We start from the raw sequence: 23,467 nt of genomic DNA, 5'->3' as shown, positions 1-23,467 counted from the left end.
TTGAGTGGCGGATAGGGATTGGGATACTAGATCTAGCCAGGAATTAAACTCACCAGAAGTTGGCATCGTAGCCCCCATAGGGGTGCTCGGGCGTCTGGGCCAGCGAGCCGTTCTGGTTGGGCTGCGAGAGACTCTGCTGCGAGAGGCCCGCCTCCATGGTCATGTGCGAGCGGTTCTGGTGGCTGTACTGGGTCCGCGGATACTGCGGACGCTCCATCGTAGAGTTCATCGAAGTGGCTGCTGGGAGGGGAACGGGATTTCGGCACATGATGAGTCCGACCAAGGACTAAGGGTTCTGCTACTCACTCATATAGCCGGGCACGTAGGAGCGCTTGTCCAGCGAGTTGGTGACATGTCCAGGCACTCCGCCAGGCGTCTCCACCTCGTACTCGCTGTGAACCACCGAACGGGGCAGGGTCAGGGCTCCACTACTGGAGGCCCCATCGCTGCAGACGGGCGTGACCGTGTGCAGACCCTTGTCAATGTTCTTCAGCTCCATCTGATCGTGATGTATCCATAGATCTGGGGGCTTTGGCACTCCCACGTTGTTCTTTTGATAGCTGCAAAAACAGATTAACAACTGACACAGGGGCATTGCCTTTGAGACTTTACCTCTTCTTTGTGTGCTCCGGCGAGGATTGGGGCTTGCGGCGACAGAGAAGCAGTATGCCAATGAGGACGACCAGCAGCACCACGGCCGTGGCTCCGATGATGATGTACAGCAGCTTCTCGTTGTCGATGCCCTTGGCAATGGTGTCTGCCTCCTGCATGATCACCGCGGCTGTGGTCGTGTAGGACACCAGGGCGGAGAAGGGGGCGTTGTTGTTGCCCTGCTGCTTGGTGGTGCGTGCCTGCACCTTGAAGTAGTAGGTGGTGTACGGCTTCAGGTTGGACAGCATCAGCATGGTCTCCTCGCCGGCAAAGGCCTCAATGGACCAGTCTCGATCCCGCTTCGTGGTGTCCGTCGTGTAGTAGATGTTGTAGCCGGTGATCTGGCCGACTGTGTGCTTCGGGCGGCATCCACTGGATGATCACCGTGGGCGGATTCTCCTCATCCAGGCGTACGGTCACCTCGCGCGGTGGCGTCACTGGCACATTCTGATAGGTGGAATTCAGCACGGACATGGACCAGGCGGACTCGCGGCGTCCCTTCACCACCTTGACGGCGAACTCGTATTGGGTGTTGGGCCGCAGGTCGTTGATCATGCAGTTGAGATCGGTGGTGTTGTGGTAGCGATAGCGACTGGACCCCGTGATGCCGTAGCTGATCGTGTAGTGGCGGTTGTCGGTCACGTGCTGGTTCTTGTTCAGCATCGTGTCGATCCAGTAGACAACGATCGAGGAGCTCGACATGGTGATGGCCCTCAGGCCCACGGGCACCTCCAGCGGCACTGGCACATCGATGGGCTCCTCGTCTCGGGTCTTGATGTTGTCGTATATCGGCGGACCGTCACCCTTCACATTGCGCGCCCTCAACGAGACGACATACTCCGTGTTGGACTCGAGATTCTTGAGCACGTGATAGCGTTCGGTCTCCTTCAGCTCGATGGTGTTCTCATCGGGTATGCCCCGGCCCCAGCCCAGCACGTAGCTGCGTATCTTGATCTCCGGCTGCTGCGGCGGACCCCAGTGCAGGCCAATGTTCTGCGCGCCCGGCTGTATATTGATCCAGATCGGTTTGCCCGGCACCTGCGTCTCGTCCAGATCGTTCTCCAGCGTATTGACGCGATACCACTCCGTGAACGGTCCCGATCCATTCACCGTCATGGCCGCAATCTTCACCTGATACTCGGCACTGCGATCCAGTCCGCTCAGCTCGAAGTAGCGTATGTTGGCCGGCGTGCTCTTCACCTGCGGCGCATCCTTGAACTTGCGATAGCGTATCTTGTAGCCGGTTATCTGGCCATTGCGATCCTCCTCTGCCGGTGGCTCCCAGTGCACGGTAATGGCCTGCAACGGCAAGGATACACATGTTAACTGGGTCTTCATACGCTCTAAGGCCAAAGGCATACTCACACTGGAACTGGTCACCTCGAGGGTCACATTGTTGGGCGGCTCTGATGGCGTTGAGGAGTACGTCTTCACCTTGATCTCGGCCGAGGGATCGCCCATGCCATTCCGATTGAAGGGCACCACACTGATCACGTAGTCCGTGTAGGCCTGGAGTTCCGTGAGCAGAGCTTCCATGGCGGTGCTGTCGTGGTACAAGTCAGCTCCGCTTTCGTTCTGAAATTGAATTATGGGGGGCTTTAGCTGTGGCTCAAGGGCTGTGTCCAGGGACTCAGGGATGCCTCCTACCTCCGAGTAGTAGACGCGATACTTGAGTATCTCCCCGTTGGTCACTGCTGGCTCTTCCCAGCGCACATAGATCTCGCTGTGACTGCGTGCATGACCCTCAAAGTTGCGCGGCGGTCCGGCTATGTTCACCTCCGGTTGGGTGCTGACCTCCAGCGGGGCAGAGGACTCGCCGTTGCCAAAGTTGGTGCTGGCCACCACGCGGAACTGGTAGGTTCTGCCCGGCAGCAGCGATTGGATGTTCACCTGCTGGTCGTCGTGCGATTTGGTGACCATTTTCTGCTCTCTAAAGCATCGAATGAGAAGAGAAGTGAGAAGTTGCGCCACAGGATGCCAGGCAGACAGGCAGACTCGGATTGATTTCCGCTTTCCACACATTCAGGAAGCAATCAGACAGACGATTTTACTCACCTCTCGCTGTTGTTCATCTTGTAGTAGACCGTGTAGTAGACCACTTCCCCGGCATTCTGGAGCGGCTCCACCCAGCTGAGGGTGACAAAGCGCGGCTTGACTATCTGTGCTGCCAGGTCCCGGGGCTGGCTGGGCAGCCTGGCCAGGAGTCCACTGCCCAGACTCTTTACATTCCCACTCCCGGCGGCGGATGCGGATGCGGCTGCGGCGTTGTCTTCCTGCTCGCTTAAATCTGGGGGTGACGCAAAATTGAAGGATGGGGGCAATGGCAGTTGCAAATTCTGCTGCTGCGATTTCTTGTGCTTGTTGCTCTGCCAGGAGGCCAGTATTTTCTGTGGATCATCGCCATGCTTGTAGGCAGCTATCAGTGCCTCCTTCGTCCCGTCATCGTCGTAATCATCATCGTCGTCGTCGTCATCGTCATCGTCATTGTCGTTGTTGTCATTGTTATTGTTGGCGTTGCCCCTGTCCCCAGCGCTGCTTTCCCGGCGCAAGGCGCTGGCCTCGTTCCGCTGAAAGTTGCGATCGTTGAGCGGCTGCTCGGGCCGATTCAGCTTGCCCGTGTGCTGCAGACTGTCCAACAGGGTCTTGGAGAGCAGCAGACGCGTGGTGGGATCTCTGTCCTGGGTGTCGTCGTCCTCGTCCTCGTCCACGTCCTCAGTCGAGCGCAGGCTGGCCCCCGATTTGGTGCGCAGCTGCTGCTCCCCCGAGCTGTACAGTCGGCGTCGTTTTATTGGATTGTCGGAGGTCTGCAGGGACTTGGTTGACTGGCCTTGGGATTTGCGTTGTTTGATTTTCACTTTTGGGACGGGATCGGGCATGGTTCGGATGATACGTCGAGGAAATGATAAGGCAAGGAAAAGGAAAACAGAAAAGAACAAATAAAACAAAACAAAAGTTAATAAATTATATTGAAAAATGCATTCGATATCAGATTTCAATTGATATATGTTGATTATAATCGATACTCGATAATAATGATGATTATTAAATGTTAGCGACGATTTCATTTGCGATTCAATGGGCGCCAGTTACGGTTGGAAGAATCGAGATGCATGGGATGCATGGGATCGACACAAAACTCCATTCACAGGACCTCTTTGGATGTCCCAATAGTAGCTATTAAATCTGGCATTTAATAGCCAGTGGCGCTGCCTAAAGTAATTCTCTCTAAACTGTACAAAGACAGCCAGTAAACATAGAACTTATTGAGTCGCAACAGCTGCCTTGGAGGGACAGCCGCAACCGACGTTGAGGTTCCTTTGGATATTCCTCCATCATTGAATCGCAAAAGAAAGTGCAGTAATTTACAATAAAACTCCACACAAACAATACAAATGCAAATACAAATATACAACACACACAGACACATAAAATCAATGTACAAAAGCAGGATAACGATGAAGGGAAAGGATAATGTTTGTACAAATGGTCAAAGGTCTTTCAGGTACGGGGCAAGGTAAATGGATCTTGGCATTTAATTTCGTAGTCATTTTACAGGCCGAATCGAGGCGCCAAAGCCGCTACAGCTGGACAAATGCTGGACACCAAGCTGGGAGTACATAGAGGGAGACACGGGGGATTATCTTAGAGCAACTTACCTCCGGGCGGGACGACGCGTAGACGGGCCGCTGCCTGGACACTGCCAGCGGCATTGGTGCCCACGCACTGGAACATGCCGGCATCGGAGTGGAGCAGCCCGAGGATGCGCAGGTTGTGATCGGACACCAGCTGCATGTAGTCGTTGGTGGTGATGAGATCGCCGTTCTTCAGCCACCTGATGACGGGCTTGGGCTTGCCGCGGATGGCGCACTCCAGCTCCAGTTCCTCCTTCTCGTGGGCGGTCTTGTCGCGCGGCGCCTGAATGAACTTGGGCGGCACCTGCACCTGCACCGTGGCCTGGGCGTCCAGGGAGTCGACGGTGTTGCTGGCCCGGCACTGGTAGTTGCCCGAATCGATGTCCTCGGCACTGGAGATCTGCAGCGAACCGGTGCCGATGATGGAGAAGCGCGAATCGAGATCGTTGAGGTCCAGCTCCTCGCCGTTGCGCAGCCACTTGATCTGCGGCTTGGGCACTCCGTTGGCCACACAGTCCAGGGTGACGGTGTCCCCCTCGCGTACCGTTTTGGGCGATGGCCCAACCAGGAAGGAGGGCGCCACCGCATGGTCGCTGCCCGGCTGCTCGGCCAACTTCTTGATGTTCAGGTTGGTCTTGCTGCTCAAGCGGGAGACGCTGCCCGAGGTGACGTTGCACTGGTAGGCGCCGCGATCCGAGGCACCCACCTCATCGATCTCCAGCGCCCCGTTGGGCAGCACCACCATCCGCAGCTTGTCCAGGGGCAGGGGCATGTCGTCCCGGAACCACTGCACAGAGTGTCTGACGCCCTCCTGCCAACTGGCCTCGCCCACCATGCACCGGAAGTAGGCCGTCTGTCCGGGCAGCAGGTACGTCTCGATGAAGTCCTGGTTGAGATCCGGCTGGCGGGCGATAGCCACCAGCGCCGGGCGACTGAGCACGCTGCCCACTCCGTCGGCGGTGAGGAGGCACTGGTAGGCGCCGGTCAGACCACGGTTCTCCTCCACCGAACTGATGTACAGCGATCCGTTCTTCAGCTGGGTGCGGAATGTGTCCCCCACAATGCCCAGATCCTGGCCGTCGGGTCCGCGCCATCGAACGGCTGCAGGTGTGGACGCAGCCTTGCCCTTGCCACGGGCAGGGGCACTGCCGGAGCACTGCAGCAGCACCGAATGACCCTCGGGCACGACAGCGTCCTGGGGCTCCAGGATGAACGAGAGGGCTGCAACAAAGAACACATTAATGGAGGCGAGGGTTGGCTCATCATCATCACAAAAAAGGGGGAGGCGAGTACGGGGGTGGTCTGGTGTGGGGACACGCCTCTGGGCCGCCACTTGAGGCCAGGCAGGCATACTGCAATCTGTCAACTTGTAAACATGCCTGAATAATTGATGCTGCAGAAGCCAACTCCCGACTACCAACATGACGGACGGATGGGGATGGGGATGGACAGGGCATGCAGGGGCATGCCACGAGGGCATGCAAATATTTGCATTTCCACTTTGGCCCCGACTCGACTCGACTCGTGGGTGGGTGGGTTGGTTGGGTGGCCAAAGGTGAGAAGGGGCAAGGCCTGCCAATGAATAAGCGCTGCTAACATGCTTCAGTGTTGGCTGAAAGAAGAAGTCGAACCCCAAGCACAGAGAGAACCCATGACCAAGCGGGGAATGGGATTCGCTTAACAGTGCTGCCACTTTTGGCCAGAAAAAAAGCACACTTATAGCCCCAGTCGAACGAAGCTATCTTCACCGAGACTTACGCTGGAGCAACAATAAGAAATTAGCACGGATAACTGACAACCATCAGTCGTTCAGAATCGATACACCAATCGATACTGGCTACATTTATTACTCTTACAGCTGCTCTGTCAATTATAGCTGTAACTAATCATATGACTTGGTATATGGTTGGGTTTTTCCTCAGTATTTGCAGTCTGCACATCCATTATTCATTCCTTCCTCTGATGTCCTTCTGTTTCAGCTGTCAGACTCATTTCTAGCTCTTTATTTTTGTCATCTCTGACACAGTACAGTTCTCTTGTTGTACGTTGCAGCCAATATAATTTCTGTACCCAGCAGGCTATATGGTGCCCTCTATATATATATATATATATATATATGTGTATATATTTGAGCAGCCTTAATTAGGCATCGAACCCCAGTCTCCGCCACCTGACTGACAGTAGGAACAGAGGAGCAGTCGACGAGCCGCACTGGGGCAGCCAGATTGTTGATGAGTTAATTTACAAGATTTATCCAGCTGGGCAAATGATTTTCGTGTCATGAATTACGCATCACATTTCCATTCCATTCAATTCAATTCAGTTTCGGTCTCTGCTGCTGTTCCGAAATGCTTTTAGGGAGTAGCCTCTGCACCTGCATGCCCCACGTTTTGCCATGTTTCCTTTTGCCGAGCCGCTTCCCATTCCTTCCTGCCACAAACGGAGCGCATTTTCTGCATATTGACCGCACGTGAACTCGGAAGGAATCTTCGGCCTCACACTCATACTCGTCCAGTGGAGTGGAGTCGAGAAGTATGCCTGCAATTTATTCGCTTTGTTTTCCATTCCCGCACTCTGCAGTTTAGCCAAAGTTATGCGCAGTCAGGGGTTCCAGAGAGTTGGGTTCCTGGTGTTGGTTTTCATATAAACTCCACTCCTGTCCGAAAATCCCTGCCGGTCAGTCTATTAGGCTCTGCTGCGAATGAGTGAGTGAGTGTTTGAAGTAAAAGCCCCTTGCTGCTTGGAAAACAACAGCCGCAGAGGATATTGTTTCATTCTGCTTCTGTTATCTGAGACCCTAAATGTCCCACAATACCATCTGTATATGGTAATTAATTTTACTAGTGCATTCCCAGTTTCAGTACCTCTTTTCTCTCAGTGTAGTACTATTTCAAGTTTTATTCGAACATTTGAGCATCGAGACGTGCGGCTTTTATGGTTATTGCTTTCGGCTCCTGTGCTCCGATGAAGCCGAACCCAAAGAACTCTTTTCTCCCCCCACCCTCCATGGGTGTGCAGATGTGTGGGCGGATGAGGATGGTTGCTTGACTGCCACACACACACATTCCACTTGATGAAATTGTATTTTTATAAACATTTCCCACTCATTTCACTTTTTACAGTCGGCTTTTAGGATCTGTTAAGGCAAGAAAATGCCTGTAATCGGTCCATATATGTACATATGTAAATATGTATGTATGTAAATATATGTACGTTTTAATCCTGGCTTCCTACCATCGCTGGACTAGGGTACTCTGCTTCTTGGTTGCCCTTTTAACATTTGATTGGCATTTTCTCTTCAAAGTTGAGATGCAAAATCCACTTCAATTTCAGCTGGAAATGTGCCTTTTGTCCCGTGCAGCTGCAGTGCAGGGTATGGGTATACGAGTATGAGAGAGAGAGGTACCTGCATTATTACGTATGCATCTCAATTCACGAGACTGCCCGCATTTTCATTTTTTGTGTGCTGCTTCAGGGTTGGTTATTCTTTCCCGTTTTTTTTTTTTTTTTTAGCATATTCCATAATTATTTCAGATAGAGAAATTTCTGGCCATTAAGACTGGCATTTGGCTCTAAATCAAATGGAGACATCTCTTGCAACAATTTAAATTTCGAATTTTATGGCCCGGCCGAGGCAGAGAGCGAGCAAGAGCCAGCAGGGAGCTGGATCCAATTAAAAACTTTATTGCTCGAATTGATTTTTATTGTGCACTTCTTTGGCATCTGCCCGAGGGTGGGGGAGAGATCCGAAAGCGGGGTGTGGGGCAGAGATAGATCCAATTTCGAAAGTCCAAAAGGGAAAGAACCAGAGAGAGGAGTGAGGAGGGGAAAGGAGAGAGGAGAGAGGAGATTGGTGCATACAATGAGGTTATCTGTGCTCCCAAATAGTACAAAAATTGTGTCAATTGATTTTCTTTCTCCCTTTCTTTATCCACTTCTGGGTCTTCTCTTTCTTCTCTGGTTATCAATCGAATGGTTTTAATTATGAAAATGTGGAATGCGGCATGGCACTGACACCCACTGAAATACGATTGACTCCAATAAATAAAACCAATAATTAATTAATATTTATTTAAAATTGTACACAAAGGCATCGCATTCAAGTGGTAATTGTTATGGAAATTTAATTTGCATTTCGCTTCATGAAAGCAGCCCCCAATTATAGCTGTCATTGCATCCATTCTCTTTGATTCATAACTACTTAATGATCCGATCCAGAATATATACTATGGGGTTAGGAAATGCTTCCTTCTGGCTGTTACATACATCTACACGAATCTAATATACCCCACCACTGGATGGGCGTACATTCTGCATACCCCATGCATTTTTGTCCAAACTGTCGTTCGCCTTCCTTTCTTTTGTTTCCTGCGGCCGCACTACGTGCAAAAGCAACATCAACGACACGAATAAAAGTTGCAAAAAAATAAAATAAAAACCCCTTTTTTTGCATTATGCACGTCTGTGAAACACCCCCATCCACCAACCCTGCGGCTGAATTTTCAGCCTGAAAAAACTTTTTGTTCAACAAATAATACTCGCAGGCAAATGAAAATGTTAAAGTAAAGTAAATTATTTAAAGAGCGGGTTTTAAAAGAGTTGCATATATTTACTACCTATGTACATATGAATTAAGTAAAATTCTGATATTGTTTGTGTGTGTTTTTGGGCTTCAATTGAGTTTGCCATTTGCCTTAATTACGCTCGAATGGTCTCCGTTCATTGAATCAAATTAAACAATTATTATTTAGTCAGATTTGTGCTTTCGCTTTCCTAGAAATTCCAAACTTTTAAATGGAAGACAGCAGCAGATGGGGGGCCGGCCGCAGCGAAAGAAATGGCTTAATTGAGTTTAATTGTTGCAACAACGGACCTACAACCAGATATCGGTCGAGTCACGCAACATCCATTTACATAAGATTAACAAATTTGAAAATAAAATAAGAAAATGTTGGAGGCTGCTAAACAACAAAAATGTAGACCAAGAAAAAGAAGCTGAAGCTGGAGCTGGTGCGGAGCGGCGCGCACAACGAAAGAAAAGAGAGTAGGAGAGATACTTGTAGAGAGATACTTGAATATTTATGATATTCCAATGAATTTGCATATTTTACTTTTTTATTTTTCAGCCCAACCCCAGCAGGAGGAGGTGGAGGTGGAGCACCAATGGCGACAGTTTGGTGTCTACTATGCAAATGTTGTGTTTCTCTGTGCTGCTACATGCAACAAGGAGTCGATAAAAAATTAGCAGCTCGAAAGAAAAAACAAAAAAAAAAACAAAAAAAACTGTAAACATTGCGCACATCTCGTAAATTGTTGCGGCTGCATGCAACTGGATCAACTTGCTCCGCCCGAAAAGCCTGTGAGGGAAAGCCTCGACTCTACGCACATTTCCATGCCATAATTTCCCAGCTAAAGAGCTAATTGCACTCACATTTGGCTGCGATGCCGGGAAAGCCAATCGAATTACCATATGGCCAAATGAAAACGAAGAAAACTCCCTAAAAGGAGGGAGGCTGCAGCACGCAAAAGACGCGCACACAATTAGGCAGAAATTTCCAATTTCCATTGAAACCAGCCAGCCAGAAAATATTTTAAATGAGAGGAAAAGCCACAGAAATTTCGCATATCATGGGGCCACGATCGAAGGGGAGGAGCAGCGGAGTGGGGTAGGAGTTGGCCATTAGAGGCAGCTAATGGTAGCACCTTTTAAGGTTAAATTGGGCAACGTCCAGGCCAGCAGGAGCCTCCCTCTCCCCTCTCCGACTGCCGACTTTCGACTTTGGACTGCATACTGCTTATCGCCTGGCCAAATTTATGCACAGCCAGCAGACTAAGGGTTAAATGTGCCAATAAGCCCAAATGCAAACAGCAGCGCGAGAGACAGAAAGAGAGAGGCATCTAGACCAGGATACACCCTGGCGCTGTTTGCACTGTTTGCACGGCTCGCGCTGCTTGTTGTTCCCAACAAATGCCGTTCTTAAGCGCTGAACAGGGGAACATACAGTCATGGAAAAAACAAATATAAATGTAGCAGTAGTGGCTGTTATATTTTTAGAAATTGTGGAACTTTGAACCGTTTAACTTTGATGTGGGCAAAGCAAATGCGACCAGAATCGGTAAGAACTCATTCTGCAATAGCATATCCTTTGCTATTCATGATTCCCAGGGTATATATTTTTAAACGAAAATCGCCATGGAAAAATCTAAAGACTTTGCAGCATTTTGTGGCTGCATTTGCATTTCGGCGAGGAGACTCTTGCGACTATCAAAATGTTGCATCGCACGCTCACGCCACCGCGATGCGGTGCGGTGCGGTGCGGTGTTGGGACCCCAGAAGAGCAGCCTGACTGCTGCGGTCCCCATCCATTCGCCATCGATTGGCTTGCCAATGTTGATTTTCCGTTTGGTTAGCCACCACCACCAACCCACTCCACTCCCCTCCCCACCCCTCTGTCGCCCCTTTGCGTGGCTGTGCAACCAAAGAAAATGCCCGCAAAATAAGAAGGAAAAACGCAAATGTATGCAAAGAGAAAAGAAAAATAAATAAAATTTTGCAACGCGAAACGGAAACTGCATCGAAAACGACTCCAGCAGCGTGACCTCTTTTTTCCCTTTTTCTCCCGCAAATTCCACTGCCCCTGCTCACTCCCCCCCCCCACTCTCTTGTGCGTGCGAAATTGCAGTCGCATTTGACCTCAGTCTCGCTCCCTAAAGTCCTCCACCTCCTCTGCTGGTGTACCGTAGCGGGGGAAGAAAATAAAAGAAGGGAACGAAAATGAAATGAATATTTAATTTGCGTGTGACTTACGATTTACGGAACATAGAGAAGCTCTAAATAGCAGAGGGAAGGAACTCAAACACGGGAAAACTTTAAAATAAATAATCATTGGTTCTATAACTCTTTTATATCCCTGCTAATACATATCTAGCTTCAAGTGTAGTTGCTATGGCAGATAAGACAGGATCATGTCTCTGCCAATGTCTTGGTAAATGTCTTTTGGTGACAAAGATAACCTAATGATATCCGAAGATATCCCAGTTACCATACTCTGTACTAGTATTTCCAGCAATTCTTTGAATTTATTTTCCCTAAAATGCATAATTAGCTTAAGAAACGATTTGTAAACTCTTTAATGGTGAAATGCTCTTTAATGCCACCGAACTCGAACCAATTTAATTTGTAACACTCGTAACACCTTTTAACTGCCTCTCAATGCTCCTCCATTCGTTGATTTTGGCCTGTCATTCAGCGTTTTCCCCACCCGTCGATCGATTGTCACTTTCTTTGCCTTGATTAACACCTTGCGGGACGCGACACTTTTTCTTTTGCCGCTAACGAAGCCGCAAAATGGCCAGACAAGACGAGCGGTTACAGAGAGCAGACAGAATGAGAGAGGAAAATGCCGCCCTGGGCGTGAAAACCTTTTATGTTGAGTGGCGGGGAGGCAGACAGCCACGGGACAGAATGGAGCCGGCCATGACACTGAGAGCAATACGGATTTAAATTCAGAAAGCACCAGGATAAAGCCAAAGCCGCAATCTCGCAAAACCCTCGTCCTGGAAACGCACACAGAGAGAGAGAGAGAGAGAGAATAGGAGAGAAGGCTGCACAAATATAATTATAAACGTCTGCTCGGCCATTAGGTGCCGGAAGCCCCAGACCATGACCACTCCCTGCTCCACCCACAGTTTTCGGGAAGTGGCTGCGACACACTCCGCCCCACCCCCAGCCCCAGCCCCACTGTATAGGCTATATATAGCCTCTCTCTGCTCTGCCTGTCTGTCTGGCATTTTCATGGAAATTGTCGCATTCAAGTGAAAACATCAATGGACATTGAGGCAGGGGATGGGGATGGGCATGGGACTGGGGGCTGGAGTGAGCTTTGATTTTGATTCTATTTTTTCCACTCCACTTTATGGCATTTCGATTGGCATTTGACTACACCCAAAAGGCAATCACATTGATGACTTTACTGCCCCATGCTCCCCACCAACCCAACCCACCAAGCACTCCCCTTTCTGTGGCTACATTTCAATTATGCTAATTACAAGGAGCCATCAAACACCTAATGGCCATGGGCGAGGATTTATGTTGTTTATGCTATGTACTTGTTCCGCCCTGCCCCCCAAAAACCCACCAGGATAACTCCATTTGCCTCCCCTTCCAACCTTCCACCTTCAGTTCAGTTCCAGCTGCCACTGCCACTTCTGCGTGTCTGTTTGTCCGTCTGTCTGTCTGTTTTCTTTGTTTTGTCATTGAGGTATTGCGGTTCGGCTGTTAATTTATGGGTTCTGGTTGGGAGCCCACCTCCCAATCCCAGTCACAGGAAAGTACATACTTATTCCGTTCCCCCATCTTAGAGGTTGTAAAGATATCCAAACAAAAGGTTCCTTTTCTTGGAGTTTTTGCTTGTGAAATTTCAGGCAAAAAACGATGCGCAAAAAGCAGTCACTACGGAGTAGAATACGGAATACTACTGATGTCCTGTCCTTCCATTGTCCTGACAATGAAGTGCTCAAATTACAGGAGGATACCAGAGAGAGTGTACCAGCATGCATGCCAGTGTGCCATAAAGCTGTCTACAGCAAACCGATAATCATCTAAGAGCACAACAGAAAACGAGAGAGAGAAAGAAATCTTTTAGAGAATAGTTTGCGCGTTGAAGCCGCAAAATGTCATAGAGTATAGTATATGTAGATGTCTAGATATCACCACAATAAAATAAATCATTTCGTATTGTTCCTGGCTGCCAGAGGAAGAGATGTAGATGGATAGATGGATGCTCCAAGGCCTGTGTCACAGGGAACAAAGACTTGTTCTGCATACAAATTGAGTGAGAAGTCAGCTTTCTGCTGCTGCAGCCAAAACGTGGCAAGGTAGTCGCAGCCTTTTAAATCGCCTCTGGCCATAATAATGCTTAAGCCGTGTAATAAACGCAGATATTTTTGTTCAAGTTTTTTGGGCAAACAAAATCTCCAGGAGCCAACTCTTGCTCCACAAGTTTCGCTAACAAAAGCCGCAGCAGAGTGGCTTAGATGTGAGCTCCTTTAGAGGCCATGGATACGCGCTGCTCAACATAATTAAAGTTTTATCAAGCCACGCAGACATCTGCCGCCGATGGAAAGAGGAAGAGAGAGGCAGTGGGGGTTTTCCAGGAATGCAGCTGCCTCTTGCCTCCACAAACTTCATCTTTTATTCAATTTGTTGCCGTCGTTGTTATTCTTTGGCTGCGTAACTAACTTAGGGTCTGTCCCAAGTAGGAATTCCCATCCTCTGGAGTAGCTGGAAATGCATTTCTCTGCTGAAACTGAAACTCTTGGCCCATGGGGGACCCGTTCTACGTACATCTATGTATCATCCCCATTACCATCGTTATTCATCATCATTCAATTCAAGTTATGTCATTCTCTACACTCCGTTTATCGGGGCTTCGTCTTCGATTTCAATCAATGTGCAGCGGCAGCTTATTGAGCAGCAGCAGCAGCAGCTCCCTTTTATTCTGCCTCCTCTTTACTGGTGTCCCGCCCCCTTGTCTCATTTTCCTTTCCATCGTGTCTTGGCTTTTGTTTCGTACTCGTATGAATGTATTTATGTATGTATGTATGTATATTTTTCACTGGAAAACCATTGAATAGAGAGCCTTTAAGCCTTCACCAGTTTATGACGCGTCGGTTTGAATGAGTTCGTGCCGCTGTTGCTGTTGCTGTTGCTGCCACTGCCACTGCCACTGCCTCTAGCCGATGAGGATGCCGATGATGATGATGATGTTGCAGCTGCTGTTGAGTGCAGATTAAATGGAAAATTGCTTGGAAAATATAAGAAAGGATCAAGTTTACTCGACTCGCAGAGATTGCCCAAGTGTTGCCAATGGAGAAGAGCAGAAATACTCCATCAATGAATAATGAGGGGCCTTGATTAGGTCTTAGACATAACTTCAGGACAAAGGACTTGAGTTTTATAGGACACCTGATGGAAGATTTACCTGGAAATAAATGAAACATAAACGAGGGATTAGTAAATGGTAAAAAATGGCAAGAACTCGGCTGAACCGAGAGAGTTTCGAAGAGAGCCAAAAAGTGAAATGTGTACCGTGCCGAGTGCCCCCACTTGCCCTCCCAAAATACAGTATGCAACCTCGATTTTTGTTTGTTTCCGAAATAAAATGTGAAATAAGAGAGCCTCCCCCTCCTCTTTCTGCACAACTACAGAACATTCATTTTGTTACATGGAAATCGATAAAGAGTGTTCGATTACATGCCTGATAAGATATGATTTTATTATGATATACATACTTATGTATACTATATGTATGTGTACATATGTGCTATAGGCAAAGCCTTACACACACACACACATGCAAGTATGTACTATGTACCATTTGGGGCGGTACAAAAGCTGTAACTGACGATGATGTTGATAATGATGACGATAACTGGTATCAAAGTGTGTCAAAGAGCAGCTGCCAATGGAAATGGGAAATTATAAATCAATTTCCAGGCCTTCGGGGCGCTCTCTGATCACACAGCGATAAGATTGTCGGGGCAGGCAAAAGAGTTGAGCTGACCAGGCAGGCAGGGGGCTTTAGCATAATTACACGACACACGATTCGAAGGGGAAGGGAAGGGAAGGAAAGGGAAAAGGAAAGCCTAAACGTAAACGTAGGCATGGAAAGGGCAACTTAAGCGGCTTACTAGAGACTACATATAGTGGAGACCCTGTAGTTTGCCGCCCAATGCATCACGAGTGACGTATGTGTGTGTCTGTCTGTGTGCGCTCCTACGTGATGTTTTAATTAAAGCAACAAAGACACAGACGACGACTGTCCGGCCGGAGTGTCGCCAGGCAGCACAGGCCCCTGCCCCCCACCACAACTATCGGTCATTAACTTGGCTCGGGGCACGCGCTTATACAACTATACCTAAAACACAGTCAAGTCTGCCTAAGCTGAAAGACTTGAGAAGAAAGAAAACACCTGAACACAAAAGAGATAGTTTCCAGTCCAGATTCCAGGATAGAAGCATCTGTGGTGTTCACAATTTTGAAAATAGAATGCTCAATTTTGGTAGAATCCTATCTATAGCTTTTATTTACCTATCTACTGGTACATATGTATGTTTATTTGATGTATCTGCAGGTTTGACTGTACATAAATGTCCCGCCATGTGGTAGACAAATACACAGGTCTGTAAGTATTTAGTTCTATGATGTTATATGGCAACAAGTCGGGGCTTAAAAGAGTTTGATTGCTGGACAAACTCAGCGCACATTGAGTTTTATTCGCCAGAGTACATACATACACATGTACATATGAATATACATATCGACCCCAAAGACCATTCAATTTAACGAAGACAAACGAGTAGTTTGCATGACCACCACGACAAAGGCACGACAAAATAGGGAATTCGTTATCCTGGGAGTGGTACCGTAACCGCAACGGCAACCGCATTTAATTGCGGCAATCAAATGGGTTTTTCGGGGCGTGGCCACCTGGGAAATTTGCCGCTGCCTCGCCATACATCATTTCACTTGGCCTTTAATTTGACACATGATGTGGCAGAAGCATTTCCTTTCCCCCTTGCCCCAAACACCGTATTCCCATTTTCTTATTTGCAAAATGGCCGACACCGTCGCCGCTTCTAACTGTTGTCTAACAAAATGGCCGCCCTGTAGCTTCCGCCTCGCCATCCTGCTCGCACTGCCCCCCCACGCCCCTACACAAAAAGTTCATTGGTATCTGAGCGGCATTTTTCACTTGTTCTGGCAAATGACTTTGGCCACATGCTGCGACTCCTTAACAGCTCCCGCCCGATGGGGAAAAGTCACTAAGCTGGGACTAAGTTGGTCGCTTTTCCGCTGCCAGCGTTGCCTTTGCTTTGTCCTTTGGCATCCTGCGACGACAACGGGCTCCCTGCTTGTTGCTCTGCGCAACTTTCGCATTATGAAATTGTAAATTGTGCCCCAAGCCCAGCCCCTTGCCAGAGGGAGAACAAGAAATTTACACTGTGCAGCCAGGTAGGGGATTATTCCAACCCACACATGATGCGACACACTGCACACACTCTACTCAAGATTCGCTAATAAGAGATTTTTATTTATTATTACATTATTTTTTTACTCTGCCCTTACACTCTCCGTAAATAGAACTCGCACATCTTGTTGGATAGTGCTAGTACGCATCAATCCTGTCAGGGCAGGGCAGGACGGTCCGAATGGTGGGAAGGAAAAACGTTTTAGAAAAATCGCTTTGCAGTTGGGAGAGGAAAGGAAAGAAAACAGCAAACTTTTCACCCCCTTGCAACGAATTTTCTCCATTTGATTTCTGTGTCTGTGACTGTGTGTGTGTGTGTGGGGCAAAAGGAATTAAAATCTTATCTTTTGTTCAAAGTTTTTGCGCATTATTTATTGAAGGAAATTCGAACGGAACTACGTTCTATTCCGAGTAGTTGGAGTACAAGTAAGTTATGTTCCCGTTCTCCATTTTCCTGAGACTTAGCCCACAATTTTATGTACATATATTTGTTGCAAAAGGTATATTTATTTTGCAAAATATATATCTATTAATGTTGCTCGTGACAGCTAGGATGAGAGACTCGCTCAGAGAGGATCTCGTAGAAGCGAAATGACACATCTTCAATCCTATCCAGGCATTATTCTGGGACCATCATCCACATTAACGTCCAAGTAGTCGAAGATGGTGCACCTCCATTCTCCATCTAAGCTTATTTTGATCATGAACATATAGCTGCCTTTGGGTATGGGCACCTTCTTAAACATTTGATCATCCAAAACGAAATTCTTCAGAATAAGGTCATGCTGCGAGAAGCAAAATGAGAGTCAATATTGTGGAGAGGTTATTTGGGCCACTCACATTGTAGGGGCACGTGTGATTCACGTTGATGAATGGCAACATGGCACCGTAGAAGTAGTAGAAGACGGTCAACGGATTCGGGTGCTTCATGTAGTGGCAAAGGTCCACGGTGACGTTAAATAGGAACGGATGGTAGCCGGATAATTTCTGCCACACACTGTAGTTTATTTTCACCTTCCGAATTGGTAGTTTGTTGAATTTAATGTGGACATTGGCTCCGATAATGCCACGCCCCAGCACATTCAGGCGGCAGACACGCGTCTCTGCATACAAAGGATCAAGTATTTCGCATTTGATGTTTGTATGCCGTGTACTGATATCACCGAATGCCATTACAGCACTTGCAAGGAGCACCGAAATCACTGAGAACTTCATTGGAGAAGTGTTATTCCCAAAATGAATTAAGCTATTTATTTTCGCGTTTTTCCGTATCATTAGCTACGTGCCAGATCATTGCCTCATGATCGAATATCTGAGATTTTAGATAAATCGTATATTGGCATTTTCGCCGAATGGTCAACCTGGACCGAAAAATAAAATGTTCATAATTATCGTAATTTTTTGTGTATACTTATATAGAAATGTCCAAATTTGCATAATACAATGGATACAATACCATAGCATGTATCAGTGGTTTTCATGAGGAAATTTTCCTGAAAACTGAAAGAATGTGATTGCTTCACTTTTAGCTACTTTTGAAGGCACTTCTATATTTAATTATTTCGCATGCATAGCATATGTTATGTTTGCACTCTTTCTACCAAATCTCTTTGTTGTAATCTATGAAGTTCAATTAACGGTTAATTTTTATGGTGCTTCTTATCTATGTTCGAATCGTACGTTCGCGACCGAAAACATAATTTTATTGTAATTGCTTCGCATTGAATGCAATCAGGTGGCTAAAACTATATGTGTTAAGCAAGTTTGGTGTAACTGATATAAATCAAAAAAAAAATTTGGTGTTACTATTAACTAAACTTTTTATTTTGATTTTCAAAGTAGCGTACGTTTGCGACCGTAGGCAATGTTTTTATATCCATACTCAAAAGAGAATTAAGGGGTATATTGTATTTGTGGTAAAAGAGAAAGTATATATATATTCTTGATCAGCATCAATAGCCGAGTCAATATAGCCATGTCTGTCTGTCCATCCGTCCGTCTTGTTGAGCGCCTAATCTTATAGACCATATCTACCAGATTGCCGAATCTGAATCAGATCGGTACATAATTACAGCCAGAATGAAGAAATTTCAGTTTCTTCCCACACCTCCTCCAGCAAGAGACCCGCTACTCATTCTCTTTCTCGCTCGCACATTCTGCCTCGTTATGTACGCGAGGGCTCGATAGCGGAGAAAATGTAGAATATACATTGTAGTTGTAGATAATGTAAATGTAAAATTTTTAAAAATTCAACATAAATCATAAGCTCAAAAATGTATATACTGACTGAGTACGGGTATAAAAGTAGAGTCATGTCCACAGAAGCGACTCACACGTTCCTTCTCGTTTCAATTATTTTTAAAACACTCGTTGAACCCCATCATTTGCACTAAGCATAGGACCAACAAAATGCTATTGAAACGCAAAAAAATTTGGGAGTTTTTGTTTTCTATCTTTTTTGTGCATTAAAAGTGTGTGAACGATTTATCCAAAATCTTTGACTTGATGTTGGTATGTCGGGTACTAATGTGTCTCCAAGCCAAAGATATTCAAAAACTCACCGTTAGCAGGGCGAACTTCATGGTTTATGGCCTCCTCGATATAGCATTTTTTTAGTGAATTTTTTAACGCCAAATGATAATTAAGAATCGTTTAATCGATTGAATATTTCAGAATGCACTCAACTGTCACTAATATTTCCTCATTTCCTCACCTATAACTCTCTGTCCAATACGAAATGGGACATTGTAACTGTCATTGTCACTGACCTTTGGCAAGGGCACATTGGCACTCCACTCCAAGGCCTCAGGATTTTAAGGATTCTATTGAGTTTGTTACTGATCCTAATGAGATTTTATTTCATTTTTAGCAGGAAAGGTGCAATGCAACCCTAAAACCTCAGCCTCAATCCCTGTACAAATACAAAGTATGCCACCCTCAACAGACGAAGGAGGGTGGGTGCAGCATCCAGCTGTGATGGAAAAAGCAGGAGAGCGCCGAGAGCTTCATAGTTGGAAAAATAAAACTAAAATCCTATCCCGACTTGATACTTGGACCATCATCCACATTAATGTCCATATAGGAGGAAATAGTCCCTCTCCAGACATCCTCGGTGATGAGTTTGATCATAAACATGTAGCTGCCCTTGGGCGCGGGTACTTTGGAGAACATTTTTTCTTCCAAAACGAAATTCTTCAGAATAAGGTCATGCTGCAAGAAGCAAAATGAGGAGCGTCAATCACATGGGGATAACGGGGGATGTGTGCTCTTCTCACATTGATGGGGCAAGTGTGATTCATATTAATGAAGGGCAACAAGGCACCGTAGAAGTAGTAGAAGACGGTCAACGGATTCGGGTGCTTCATGTGGTGGCAAAGGTCCACGGTGACGTTAAATAGGAACGGATGGTAGCCGGATAATTTCTTCCACACACTGTAGTTTATTTTCACCCTCCGAATCGGTAGTTTATTAAATTTAATGTGGATATTGGCTCCGATAATGCCACGCCCCAGCACATTCAGGCGACAGACACGCGTCTCTGCATACAAAGGATCAAGTATTTCGCATTTGATGTTTGTATGCCGTGTACTGATATCACCGAAAGCCATTAAAGCACCTGCAAGGAGCACCGAAATCACTGAGAACTTCATGGGAGAAGTGTTATTCCCAAAATGAATCAATATTTCCGATCGCAGGAAGGTATTTATTTTCCCGTATTAATATCATTAGCCGCGTGCCAATTCAATGCCAAAACTTATAATTGATGCTCGTATTGGGTACTAATGGTCACCAAGCCAAAGGTATTAAAAAAATTAGAGGGAACGTTGTGAGTCGCAGTGTTCGCGACTCAATTTTATAACCGTTCTTAGTCAGTATACATACAGTGCTCCATCGCATAATCGTACACTTGTTTACTCAGTACAAATGTGCTCAAAAAGTATATAGTAATGCGATAAAATTGTTGTTCTTTAACTTTTACAATAACTTCATAGTATTATCAATCTAAATCATAAACAAAAACTCATAATTTTTAGTATGAACAGTTAGTTTAATTCGAAAAACGAACTTAAGTAATTTTTGGACAGTTCAGAAGTTCCAATGGTAAATCCCGCGCACTGAACGCGGCAGAGTGTGCGAGCGAGAAAGAGAATGAGTAGCGGGTCTCTGGCTGAAGTAGGCAGGGGAAGCAACTGAAAATTCATTTCTTCATTCTGGCTATAATTATGATCTGATCTGATTCGGCAGTCTGGTAGGTATGGCCATTCTCTACGATACTACGTTTTCAGTTTTATCGTATCTTTAAAAACCAAATTTGGTTGCCCTATCTCTTATAGTCTCTGAGATCCAGCCGACAAACAAGACGGACGGACGGACAGACAGACATGGCTATATCGACTCGGCTTTTGATGCTGATCAAGAATATATATAATTTAAGGGGCCGGAAACGTTTCCTTCTGTGCGTTACACATATCCACATTGACCACAAATCAGAATCAACTTCTTGGTAGTAGGGCCTCTTCGGTAATGGACTTTTTTTAAGTCAAATGATAATTAAGAATCGCTTAATCGATTACATCTTTCAGAATTCACTCAACTGTCACTAATATTTCCCAAATACAATCATTTCCTAACCTATAACTCTCTGTCCAATACGAAATGGGACATTGTAACTGTCATTGTCACTGACCTTTGGCAAGGGCACATTGGCACTCCACTCCAAGGCCCCATAAATGTGAGGATTTTAAGGATTCAATTGAGTTTGTTACTGATCCTAATGAGATTTTATTATATTTTTAGCAGGGAAAGGTGCAATGCAACCCTCACCTCAAACCTCAGCCTCAGCCTTAACCCCTGTACAAATACAAAGTATGCCACCCTCAACAGACGAAGGAGGGTGGGTGCAGCATCCAGCTGTGATAGAAAAAGCAGGAGAGAGCCGAGAGCTTCATAGTTGGAAAAATAAAACTAAAATCCTATCCCGACTTGATACGTGGACCATCATCTACATTAATATCCAGGTAGGAGTAAATAGTGCCTCTCCACACATCCTCGGCGATGAGTTTGATCATGAACATGTAGCTGCCCTTGGGCGCGGGCACTTTGGAGAACATTTGTTCTTCCAAAACGAAATTCTTAGAATAGGTCATCTGCAGAAGCAAAAGGAGAGCGTCAATCACATGGGGATAACGGGGGATGTGTGCTACCACATAATGGGGCAAGTGTGATTCATATTAATGAAGGGCAACAGGCACCGTAGAAGTAGTAGAAGACGGTCAACGGATTCGGGTGCTTCATGTAGTGGCAAAGGTCCACGGTGACGTTAAATAGGAACGGATGGTAGCCGGATAATTTCTTCCACACACTGTAGTTTATTTTCACCTTCCGAATTGGTAGTTTGAGGATTTTAATGTGGACATTGGCTCCGATAATGCCACGCCCCAGCACATTTAGGCGGCAGACAGGCGTCTCTGCATACAAAGGATCAAGTACTTCGCATTTAATGTTTGTATGCCGTGTACTGATATCACCGATTGCCATTATAGCACTTGCAAGGAGCAACGAAATTACTGAAAACTTCATGGAAGAAGTGTTTTCCCAAAATGAATCAATATTTCTGATCGCATTTTTTCTCGTATTTATATCCTAAGCAACGTGCCAGTTCGTTGACTCTCGGTTGAACTGCTCGTATTAAATAATAGATAAAAAACCAATCATAAATCAATTATATATTTTATGATTTATTCTCTACTTTTCAGTATAAATTTGTTTACAATTTCCCCCCACTTTAAAGCGATGTTTTCCTGACCGTTTTTTTGGGCTGTACTCCACACAGCGGAGCAGATGCCTCGCTGCGCTTTGACAAACACAATAATCCACAGACTGTAAAAATATGGATTTAATTTCATTTTCCATATTTTATGGCCCTCCAAAAGGGAAATGAGAAATAGTTCTCCGCAGTGCTAATGGCCAGTTGTTAAACTTTCGAATTGATCTATGAATTTCACAGTCGAATGCCATGCCTTGCCCCATGCCTCTCCCTTGTTTCACTTTCCCCATCTGAAGTTCGTTTGATGTTTCGCTTTCGAGAATGGAAGAGCTAGGAACGCTCCCTAGAACCGTGTATAAAACGCAGTGTCAAAGAGCGCTGGAGAATGTATATTTATGATTTATCGAAAGCATATGCGGTACCTCCTCTACAGGAAGTTCCCCTCAAATCCCACTCAAATGGGGGAGTTTTTTCCCAATTATTATTAGCATTTTACTATCGCTGGAGCATGTTTTGAATAGTTCTTTAGCGTTTGTGTGCATCTAAAGAGATCAGAACAGATCCCATCCCCCGCCTGCAACATATGAGAACGAACCAGAGACCGAACAATGACAGATGTCCCCGAGAACAGCTGTCCCAGAGTCCTGTGGGATGTGCCCTGCAGTCAGGTTCAATTTATGGCCGTTTTTGACTGCTGTCAGAGTCAAGGATTTGAGTGGGAAAGTCGGGAAACTTTAGCTTGAATATGTAGTATTTGTTATAATTAAACCGAAATTAGGTTGGAAGCCAAGGCGGAAGTTCAACAGCTGTGCCGTAGGTGCCTGAAGAGCAGAGCGCAGAGAGCGAGAAAGAGAGACAGTAGTGGGCTCTAAAAATAACAGAAAATTTAAAATTAATGTCTGCCCTTCTGCCCATCTGACACTCCGCCACTGACTTATGTGTGGGTTAAGTGCTGCTGACAGATTTTGACACATTATGCCAATGATAGAGAGGGACAGGACACACACATACATCCATTATTCAGTTAGATAGAAGCAGAGACTGGGAGCATTCGCTGTTCAATGACTACACTATCCAACATATAGCATATAGCATTTTATAGATATGTACATATACACAACCTTTTATATACAAAAAAATCGAGAAAATCCTGATTTGTTGTTTAAATAAAATATCAGTATTATAATCAATTATTTTAGAAGCCCAAAAAAAATATTCGATTTTGTTTGGTGGTTACTCTCAAAGCAAAGAAAAAGAAAGAGAGAGAGCATAACTTTACTTTAATTAACAATTGTTGTTTGTTGTTGCTGTTTTTGTTGTTGTTCTTTCAGACACAGCACAGAACCAACAGAAAGAGAGCGAGAGAGATGGGCAGAGTAACAGCT

At 46.0% G+C, this 23,467-nt stretch overlaps 3 protein-coding genes and 1 pseudogene across 3 annotated transcripts in view; all 4 read right to left on the bottom strand.

The window, feature by feature from the left end:
- The window catches only part of LOC111080998 (neogenin), a 40,867-nt gene that overhangs the window by 2,584 nt on the left and 14,816 nt on the right, over nucleotides 1–23,467 (bottom strand). Inside the window, 8 exon segments of the mRNA XM_022376901.2 lie at nucleotides 54–237; nucleotides 307–560; nucleotides 613–1,013; nucleotides 1,015–1,950; nucleotides 2,017–2,226; nucleotides 2,299–2,581; nucleotides 2,707–3,505; nucleotides 4,308–5,504. Of these exon segments, the coding sequence (XP_022232593.2) occupies nucleotides 54–237; nucleotides 307–560; nucleotides 613–1,013; nucleotides 1,015–1,950; nucleotides 2,017–2,226; nucleotides 2,299–2,581; nucleotides 2,707–3,505; nucleotides 4,308–5,504 (4,264 nt within the window).
- LOC111080996 lies at nucleotides 16,924–17,494 on the bottom strand. Its single transcript, XM_022376897.2, has 2 exons — nucleotides 17,156–17,494; nucleotides 16,924–17,100 (listed from the first exon to the last, which is right to left on the bottom strand). Exons 1-2 carry the CDS (start codon nucleotides 17,486–17,488, stop codon nucleotides 16,924–16,926), a joined length of 510 nt encoding a protein of 169 aa, XP_022232589.1. The 5' UTR covers nucleotides 17,489–17,494.
- On the bottom strand, nucleotides 19,349–19,923 carry LOC111080995. The gene is made up of 2 exons (XM_022376896.2): nucleotides 19,591–19,923; nucleotides 19,349–19,525 (listed from the first exon to the last, which is right to left on the bottom strand). Exons 1-2 carry the CDS (start codon nucleotides 19,921–19,923, stop codon nucleotides 19,349–19,351), a joined length of 510 nt encoding a protein of 169 aa, XP_022232588.1.
- On the bottom strand, nucleotides 21,289–21,853 carry LOC111081003 (annotated as a pseudogene).

This window comes from Drosophila obscura, unplaced genomic scaffold (genome assembly GCF_018151105.1).
Source record: "Drosophila obscura isolate BZ-5 IFL unplaced genomic scaffold, ASM1815110v1 contig_25, whole genome shotgun sequence".
NCBI classification, from domain to species: domain Eukaryota; kingdom Metazoa; phylum Arthropoda; class Insecta; order Diptera; family Drosophilidae; genus Drosophila; species Drosophila obscura.
This window is presented reverse-complemented; position numbering and strand designations above follow the sequence as displayed.